The following is a 10393-nucleotide window of genomic DNA, read 5'->3' as shown; positions in this document are numbered from 1 at the left end:
GGTCCCAGCCTTTATATGCCCTGGATTAGACATATGTTGTTTTTGGATTTAAATTATATGCTTTTTTCCAAGGGGAGGATAAAAGCATCGAAAGAGGTGAAAACCATTATAAGTCAGGGCATGTGTAGATTTTCAGTTATGCCGATGGGGAGATTGTTGGTCTTGTCCACGGAGGTCTCAGGGAGCGTGACGTCACATACGAGACGTGTAGTCTTTCTCATTGTGTTTTCTCTACAGCCTTTAACTAAACAATTGCGCAATAAATTGTCAAACTCTTGACATGACAAATTATCATTTAAATCCACAAACAACATATGTGTAATCCAAGGCATATAAAGACTGGGACTAGAAAATAATTACTTTCTCTCCATTGAAACCCATTCATATTTTATGATCTCATAGGTCCATGGGGGTCTACCGGAAGGGGCGGACTTACGAGCTCTATCTCATCCTAGACAAACCAGAAACGGGGCTCAATGTTCAAAATACCGGAATTGTCCTTAAGGTGTATGGGAGATGTTTCTTTGGACCAATTCTGCCCAAATCCGCCTATTAATTAGCCTACATTTTTAGCATTTAGTTGTGTGTTAATGTCACGTCACTTCCCATCCCTCTCAATGTGTAATGCCAAAATGTAGCTGGAATTAGGGTCATTTTTCATTACATATTGAACAGTTAAGACATTATGTAGATTTCATATTTTGGTAACACTTTATAATAAGGTGCCATAATAAATAGCAAACTAGTCATTACCTAACCCTTTGTAAATATTTGTTAATTGTTACTAAACTATCTATTTGGCACAAGTTAATAGTTTTTCATCATTAATTAAATATTAGTTGTTTGCTTAACCCTAACCCAACCCTAACACACGACCCTAACCCTAACCCTAACACACGACCCTAACCCTAACCCTAACCCTAGCCATAACACACAGCCCTAACCCTAACCCTAACCAGTGACACTCTGTGGTCAGTGAAAAAAATCGATTAACTAAATTAAGCTATTTATTATGGCACCTTATTATAAAGTGTTACCCATATTTAATTTTTTGCATTTTTGGGAATTGGCAACCAATATAGCCCGAATAAACTTAAATGTGACCATATTTCAAGTGGGGATCATCCACATTTGTTTATTAGACATCTTAAAGACTGTAAAAATGCAAAAGTTAGAAAACATATACAGTGCCTTGCAAAAGTATTCACCCCCCTTGGCATTTTTCGTGTTTTGTTGCCTCACAACCTGGAATTAACATGGATTGTTTGAGGATTTGCATAATTTAATTTACAGAACATGCCTACAACTTTGAAGATGTTTTTTTTTTTTTTATTGTGAAGCAAACAACAAATAGGACAGAATGAAAAAATGACAGAAAAAAAAAAAAAAAGTCAATGTGCATAACTATTCACCCCCCTAAAGTCAATACTTTGTAGAGCCACCTTTTGCGGCGATCACAGCTCCAAGTCGCTTTGGATAAGTCTCTATGAGCTTGCCACATCTTACCACTGGGATTTTTACCCATTCCTCCTTGCAAAACTGCTCCAGCTCCTTCAAGTTGGATGGTTTGCGCTTGTGAACAGCAATCTTTAAGTCTGACCACAGATTTTCTATTGGATTGAGGTCTGGGCTTTGACTAGGCCATTCCAACACATTTACATGTTTCCCCTTAAACCACTCAAGTGCTGCTTTTGCAGTGTGTTTGGGGTCATTGTCCTGCTGGAAGGTGAACCTCCGTCCTAGCCTCAAATCACGCACAGAGTGGTACAGGTTTTGCTCAAGAACATCCCTGTATTTAGCACCATCCATCTTTCCCTCAACTCTGACCAGTTTCCCAGTCCCGGCTGCTGAAAAACATCCCCACAGCATGATGCTGCCACCACCATGTTTCACTGTGGGGATGGTGTTCTTTGGGTGATGCGATGTGTTGGGTTTGCGCCAGACATAGCGTTTTCTTTGATGGCCAAAAAGTTCAATTTTAGTCTCATCAGACCAGAGCACCTTCCTCCATACATTTTGGGAGTCTCCCACATGCCTTTTCGCAAACTCAAAACGTGCCATTTTGTTTTTTGCTGAAGGTAATGGCTTTCTTCTGGCCACTCTGCCATAAAGCCCAACTCTATGGAGCGTACGGCTTATTGTCGTCCTATGTACAGATACTCCAGTCTCTGCTGTGGAACTCTGCAGCTCCTCCAGGGTTACCTTAGGTCTCTGTGCTGCCTCTCTTATTAATGCCCTCCTTGCCCTGTCCGTGAGTTTTGGTGGGCGGCCGTCTCTTGGCAGGTTTGCTGTTGTGCCATGTTCTTTCCATTTGGTTATGATAGATTTGATGGTGCTCCTGGGGATCATCAAAGATTTGGATATTTTTTTATAACCTAACCCTGACTTGTACTTCTCAACAACATTGTCCCTGACTTGTTTGGAGAGTTCCTTGGTCTTCATGGCAGTGTTTGGTTAGTGGTGCCTCTTGTTTAGGTGTTGCAGCCTCTGGGGCCTTTCAAAAAATGTGTGTATATGTACTGACAGATCATGTGACACTTAGATTGCACACAGGTAGACATCATTTCACTAATTATGTGACTTCTGAAGGTAATTGGTTGCACCATAGCTTTTTATGGGCGTCATAACAAAGGGGGTGATTTTTTTCAAATTTCAGTTTTTTATTTCCAAAAAATAGTTTTATGTATATATTTTTCTCATTTCACTTCACCAACTTAGACTATTGTCTTCTGATCCATCACATAAAATTCAGATTACAAAAATATTGAACTAAAGGCTGTCATGTAACAAAATAGGTAAAAAGCCAAGGGGGTTGAATACTTTTGCAAGGCGCTGTATCAACAGGGTCAACCGATTTTTTTTTTCATCAAGCTTTCATTTCCACAGCCAGAAATAAAGCACAAACACAAAATATGGAACAAAAAAATATACATGGGACAATAATTTGTATTGGGAACATCAACATTCCTTTACTAGACACCTCAAGGATAATAAAAAGCTATGTTAGAAAAATATACCTTTCCCCCCTACTAGACCCACAACCAGACCCACAACCAGACCCACAACCAGACCAACAACTAGACCCACAACCAGACCAACAACCAGACCCACAACCAGACCAACAACCAGACCCACAACTAGACCCACAACCAGACCAACAACCAGACCCACAACCAGACCCACAACCAGTCCCACAACCAGACCGACAACTAGACCGACAACCAGACCCACAACCAGACCCACAACCAGACCAACAACCAGACCCACAACCAGACCAACAACCAGACCCACAACCAGACCCACAACCAGACCCACAACCAGACCAACAACAAGACCCACAACCAGACCCACAACCAGACCCACAACCAGACCAACAACCAGACCCACAACCAGACCCACAACCAGACCCACAACCAGACCCACAACAAGACCCACAACCAGACCCACAACCAGACCAACAACCAGACCCACAACCAGACCCACAACCAGACCCACAACCAGACCCACAACCAGACCAACAACCAGACCCACAACCAGACCCACAACCAGACCCACAACCAGACCCACAACCAGACCAACAACCAGACCCACAACCAGACCCACAACCAGACCCACAACCAGACCAACAACCAGACCCACAAACAGACCCACAACCAGACCCACAACCAGACCCACAACCAGACGCACAACCAGACCCACAACCAGAGCCACAACCAGAGCCACAACCAGACCAACAACCAGACCCACAACCAGACCCACAATCAGACTAACAACCAGACCCAGAACCAGACCAACAACCAGACGTCATGATATCATCATGACGTCATGAATCTTCTGTTTTTTTCTCTGTGCCAAAGACCACCAAACTTCCCCCAACCCCCCGTCGTTTATTATTTGAAACTTATTTGAAACTGGGAAACAGTTTAGCGGGTGGGAAATCCCCTTGCTCATCAAGTGAGGAGTGGCTTCAGAGACGATGTAGAATATAAGACCGGGGTTCGACTCCCATTGCATCTCCGACCTCAAGTCAGGTTAGTGAGGGTTAACCTCATAATAACCCACCTTATTTATCACATCTTTATTTATAATTATGAGTAGAGTAATTGTGATGATTACGGTTTTTTGTATACGTGGTATAGGCATGTTTTTTATCTCATTACGCGAATAACCCAAGACATTTAGTTCAAAGGATTGTTTTTTTTCTCTCAAAGAACAGATGCGGAACTCTATGGCGTCTCACACGGAGCCGCGTACCTCCACCTGGGGGAGATTCCTCCAGGTTCTTCCCGGACGCAGCCGTCCCTCCAAGCCGAGGTCGCAGTCTCTGAATGTGGCGGGCTCCCGAGGAGGTCCGTACAGCTGTCTTTAGAGCTTGTATTATTGGTGCTTGTACATCATCTTGTACCGTAGCATGCGAAGCACTTTATCGGAGACGTAATATTAACGAATCTGCCCCTGTCTCCACAGAAGAAGCTTCTTTTGAGGAGCACTTGGAGAGTCGGCGTCTGTCCGAAGCCGCGGGGCAGCTCATCGCCCGAGAGGAGGGTCTGTTCGGAGGGATGGCGGAGGAGGTTGGGGGAGCGCTCCTGATAGCGCGTCTCGCTGCAGACCGGACAGTCTTCACCAGCCAACTGAGGCAGGCCTTGAGCCGCTCTTTTAACACTGAGGCGGAAGACGTCGAGGTACTGAGGTCTGCAGTGGACGCTATCCGCAAGGACGAGGAGCAGGACCGGAGATGGCAGGGGACGGGTCGGAGTCCGCCGGACTGGAGGCCCGGTGGCTTTAGGGCGCTCCATGACGAGGTGCTGGCGGACTTAGTGGAGGAACGGATGAATGGAGCTTCGACGCACGGAGACAGACGGAGTCTGTCCTCCATCCAGCGAGAGATCCTCGGAGTTGGCCGGCAGCTGAAGGTGGACCTGTGGCGGGTGGTCCGGGTGGTGAAGGACTGTTACCCCGTGGAGATGGACATCTGTAACCTCTACGGCCGGCTGTACCACCGCGCGTTCAGCTCGAGCCTGTCGAGGATCGCGGAGTTCGGACTGGAAGATAAGGACTGCGGTGTCCTCCTCCGCTGGGTCAATAGCCATTACCCCAGGTAGGTCCTCCCTTCAGCCCTGACTCACCTCCGGTCCTTTCGCTCACTTCAGGCTGATTCCCTCCGTTGTAACTGTTTCACTACAACACGTCAGTGTTGCCAACTCTCGTGAGACAAATAAGCAACTCTCACATCAAAAAGAAGCCCAAAAGAAGCCCAATGCCTAAAAAGGCGCCCAAAGCCGCTGTAAACTGTCACAGCCTTAACAGCATAGCCTATTTGTATAATGAGTGAAATAATTACTTTTCCAAAGCCAAAACTTACTTTATTTTTCAAGTTTTACAAAAAACATCGTTGTACCAGACACACATTTGTGTGTGTGTGTCGGAGAGAGAGAGAGAGAGAGAGAGAGAGAGAGAGAGAGAGAGAGAGAGAGAGAGAGAGAGAGAGAGATGTTCCTGTGTGGTTTATTCTGCCAAAAATCAAACAGCAACAAGGGCAGTTAGACATGGATGCAAATACCTTTAGATGAAGGCCTGGTTTGGTTACAAGTAATAAGGTTTGAAACTGAAAAAATATGGATTGGCTAGAATATAAACATAAATGTCAGACATAGGCTACTTATATCAAATTATGATTCATTAACAGCATCCATCTAAAGAATTATGAAAACTTTAACAGCATCCATCCACATGAGAATTAACAACATCTATCCAAAGAAATAAACCGACACACCGCATGAAATCGATTCCCACGCTTTCTTTTTGTCCGAGTGGAAGCTATGGCCACGGCATTTTCTCCCTGCAAATCTATTAAACCTAAATAGGTGGAAACAATCTTCTTCAGAGAAGTGCTGAAGTTCCTGATGACAGCACACAGCTGCTTAACACTACTGATGTCAGTGCTTTCATCTATGATGAGAGAGTAGCGAGGCTCCCCGATATCTTTCAGTAGGTCGGTGAACATGCACGGGGCAACGACATTTTTAATTAGTGCTGCACAATTTGTTCGGTGAATGCTCATGTCCATGTCACAATCTGTGCCAATTATTTCCCCCAAGCAATCAATACAGCGTATAGACGTGTGACATGCCACATAGGTTGCGAGCCGAAGCTCTGTCACTTGGCTTTTGGTTGATAGTTTTACTACTGAGAATCCAATATCCGTTCATCTTGATGATGAGAATGGTTCAGCATTCCTTCTATGCTTTTCTGTGCTAGCATGCTGCTTAAGGTCTGCGTGGTGTGCTCGGATTTCTGCCTTACAGAACCTGCAAAGAGCCTTACTGTTATCCCCTGTAACGGGACGAATCCAATCCTTGAGCTCTCTCTCCCAGTCAGGATAGTATTCTTTTTCCATACTTCGACCACTTTGTGGGCATTACGCCAGTTCTCGCTATGAACCACTATCGCTAAAACAAACTCCGTAACTTGCACGCTATGCCAGCCAGCTTGACTTTGTTTGTTGTTGAGATTTACCCGCGTCACGTTAGGTATCATGCACGAGCGAGTTTGCGTGCGCAGTAACGCGCGAATGAGAACTGAATGGATGGACAGACAGACAGACAGACAGACAGACAGACAGACAGACAGACAGATAGATAGATAGATAGATACTTTATTGATCCCCAAGGGATTAAATCCTAACCTAATAAATATGCCTACTGTTCACCAGCCTACAAAAATGTGAAGCACCGAGTTGCGTATTATTTTTGGCTTTAAGCAACTAAGTTTCTAAAAAGAAGCCCAAAATACCGCAACCCGCGCATCCACATTTTTCCAAGCGACTTCTTGTAAATACAAGCCCAAAGTCGCGTATTATCAGCGGACTTGGCAACTATGCAACACACGATGGAATGGTCTTCCTCTGCGTTTCAGCATCCTGAGAGATGAGGTTCTGAGGGGTGAGGTGGACTCGGATAGGCTGGGCCCCCTGCTGCCCTGGGACCTCTACTCACCACTAGAGGCGCAGTTCCTCTCCGCTACACAGGTAGGTTGAACTGGGCAGCTCCCAGCAGAACCAGTAGCAGACTGTAGTTGAACTGGGCAGCTCCCAGCAGAACCAGTAGCAGACTGTAGTTGAACTGGGCAGCTCCCAGCAGAACCAGTAGCAGACTGTAGTTGAACTGGGCAGCTCCCAGTAGAACCAGTAGCAGACCAGTTGTGTTGTGGACCTCCTCCTCCAGGAGAAGGTTCGGAGGAGCTTGGATCTCTTCCTGAAGGCGGAGGAGGCCTCGTGGAGCGGAGGAGCTCCACCCACGGCCACAGATGGCTGCCTCTCCAGCCCACTGGCCATAGACGTACTCCAGGTACCTCCTCCACCTCCTCCACCCCCAGCACCTCCTCCACCACCAGCACCTGCACCACCTAATGCAGTTCTGTTCCCTGTGCCTTTAGTATCTCAACGGAGCAGTGGTGGAAACAGAGTGCATCCTGGGAGACGAGCGCAAAGCCCAGGTGGTCGCGTGTGAGCTCGTTGAATTCCTAGACAGGTAACACACACACACACACGCACGCACGCACGCACGCACACAGACACACACACACACACACACACACACACACACACACACACACACACACACACACACACACACACACACACACACACACACACACACAGGGCCACTAATCTCCTTTACATCAACTTATATCTAACTTACACTTCCTCCAAAAGGGTTATTTTCATATGAACTTATTACAACAAAGGGAAATAAGGACCCTGTTTTTGAAATGTCAGTTTGAAGAGCTTCCTGTCCAGCGCCATGTGCAGCTCGGCAGGAAGCAGCAGACACCTCCTCCTGGCCCACCTCCTCGTCCTGCAGCAGCTCAGGTTCAGACAACTCCTCTTACTGCTCCTGTTCCTCCTCCTGTTCCTCCTCCTGTTCCTCCTCCTGTTACTCCTCATGTTACTGCTCCTGTTACTGCTCCTGTTCCTCCTCCTGTTCCTCCTCCTGTTACTCCTCATGTTACTGCTCCTGTTACTGCTCCTGTTCCTCCTCCTGTTACTCCTCATGTTACTCCTCATGTTACTCCTCCTGTTACTCCTCCTGTTACTCCTCCTGTTACTGCTCCTGTTCCTCCTTCTGTTACTCCTCCTGTTCCTCCTGTTCCTCCTACTGTTACTCCTCCTGTTCCTCCTCCTGTTACTCCTCCTGTTCCTCCTGTTACTCCTCCTGTTACTCCTCCTGTTACTCCTCCTGTTACTGCTCCTGTTCCTCCTCCTGTTACTCCTCCTGTTCCTCCTGTTCCTCCTCCTGTTACTCCTCCTGTTCCTCCTCCTGTTACTCCTCCTGTTCCTCCTGTTACTCCTCCTGTTCCTCCTCCTGTTCCTCCTGTTACTCCTCCTGTTCCTCCTCCTGTTCCTCCTCCTGTTACTCCTCCTGTTACTCCTCATGTTACTCCTGTTACTCCTCATGTTACTCCTCCTGTTCCTCCGCCTGTTCCTCCTCCTCCTCCTGTTACTCCTCATATTACTCCTCCTGTCCTCCAGAAGGGTAATTTCCATCTTAAATAACCGATGGCAACCAGAAGCTATTTCCTCTGTTTCTAACAACTTCCCCAAAACAACAGTTTGTGATGCAATGCTTTGCTCAAAGGTCTTCAGGCTCAGGCTGTAGTTGAAGCTCTCTTCTGTCTCTGTGTGTTCAGGGACTACGTTGTGAAGAAGGCTCATCTCTTCCCAGATGATGTGAAGGAACGCTGCCTACACACTCTGAGCTCTGTGAAGGAATCCGCTCACACATGGCTACTGAGCCCCATCCTGAAGGCTCTGAAGGCAAGTCCCCCTTCAGGGATGGACCTAACACTAACCCCTCTATACGCGGGATTGACCTAACACTAACCTTTCTCTACAAGGCATAGACCCAACACTGACCCTTCCATACGAGCAATAGACCTAACAATAATCTCTCCCTAAGAGGGATAGACCAAACCCTCTCCCTTCCCTAAGAGGGATAGAGCTAAAACTAACCCTTCTATACAAGGGATAGACCTAACACTAACCCCTTCCCAAGAGAGATGGACCTAAACTAACCCTTCCCCAAGAGGGATAGACCTAACACTAACCCTTCCCTAAGAGGGATAGACCTAACACTAACCCTTCCCTGAGAGGGATAGACCTAAACTAACCCTTCCCTAAGAGGGATAGACCTAACACTAACCCTTCCCTGAGAGGGATAGACCTAACACTAACCCTTCCCTGAGAGGGATAGACCTAACACTAGGGGGTTATATGGTCCAGAGGAGGGGGTGAGGGAAAGGGGAGGGGTTATAAGGGAAAGGGGAGGGGTATGAGGGAAAGGGGAGGGGTTATATGGTCCAGAGGAGGGGTTTTAAGGGATGGGAGGGGTTATATGGAAAAGAGGAGGGGTCTGGGGGAAAGGGGAGGGGTTATATGGTCTAGAGGAGGCGACATGAGGGAAAGGGGAGGGGTTATACTGGATGGGGGGAAAGGGGAGGGGTTATACTGGATGGGAGGGGTTATATGGTCTAGAGGAGGGGACATGAGGGAAAGGGGAGGGGTTATATAGGATGGGAGGGGTTATATGGTAAAGAGGAGGGGTTTTAGGGAAAGGGGAGGGGTAACTTGAGATTAATATGAGAACCGTTCCCTCTGTCCTTCCTCCAGCCTCACTACCGCATCCTGGGCACCTGCTGCTGGCTGAAGAAGCCGTTGTTTGAGGGTCTTCTGGACAGCCTGGAGCTCTACATCCAGGACTTCCAAAGGCTGGGGGACCCCTGCCGGGAGGTACGTCTCTGACCTCTGACCCCTGCTAGGGGGTTACATCTCTGACCTCTGGGTGATTCATGCAAGTGCGAGAGACTTAGTGAACCAAAGAGTGAGATATTTACAGTTCAGAACAGAAGAGAGAGACTTAGTGAACCAAAGAGTGAGATATTTACAGTTCAGAACAGAAGAGAGAGACTTAGTGAACCAAAGAGTGAGCCTTTGGGAACCAAATATCGGGATATTTAGTGACCAAAAGAGTGACAGATGGAGTGAGTTGTGTGCGGATCATTTACTGATGGTCTGAAAGGGAGTGATTGTATTTATTGATCCACTATTTATTGGCTGAAGGGGTGATTGTATTTGTTGATCCTCTATGTATTGGCTGAAGGAGTGATTGTGTTATTGATCCTCTATGTATTGGCTGAAGGGGTGATTGTGTTATTGATCCTCTATGTATTGGCTGAAGGAGTGATTGTGTTATTGATCCTCTATGTATTGGCTGAAGGAGTGATTGTGTTATTGATCCTCTATGTATTGGCTGAAGGAGTGATTGTGTTATTGATCCTCTATGTATTGGCTGAAGGTTGCTGGGGGGTGTGTTGGTCTGTCTGTGTAGGAGCTGGT

At 46.8% G+C, this 10393-nt stretch overlaps 1 protein-coding gene across 1 annotated transcript in view; it reads left to right on the top strand.

The window, feature by feature from the left end:
* The first annotated feature begins 4215 nt into the window (after window positions 1–4215).
* tnfaip2b (tumor necrosis factor, alpha-induced protein 2b) overlaps window positions 4216–10393 on the top strand; it is an 8452-nt gene continuing 2274 nt past the window's right edge. The window contains exons 1-8 of the mRNA XM_079752201.1: window positions 4216–4349; window positions 4468–5098; window positions 6916–7027; window positions 7224–7346; window positions 7435–7529; window positions 7778–7870; window positions 8689–8815; window positions 9668–9787. Coding sequence (XP_079608327.1) covers window positions 4217–4349; window positions 4468–5098; window positions 6916–7027; window positions 7224–7346; window positions 7435–7529; window positions 7778–7870; window positions 8689–8815; window positions 9668–9787 — 1434 coding nt within the window. The 5' untranslated portion in view covers window position 4216. The remainder of the gene's footprint in view (window positions 4350–4467; window positions 5099–6915; window positions 7028–7223; window positions 7347–7434; window positions 7530–7777; window positions 7871–8688; window positions 8816–9667; window positions 9788–10393) is intronic.

This window comes from Pollachius pollachius (genome assembly GCF_949987615.1).
Source record: "Pollachius pollachius genome assembly, chromosome: 15".
In the NCBI taxonomy this organism is placed as follows: domain Eukaryota; kingdom Metazoa; phylum Chordata; class Actinopteri; order Gadiformes; family Gadidae; genus Pollachius; species Pollachius pollachius.
This window is presented reverse-complemented; position numbering and strand designations above follow the sequence as displayed.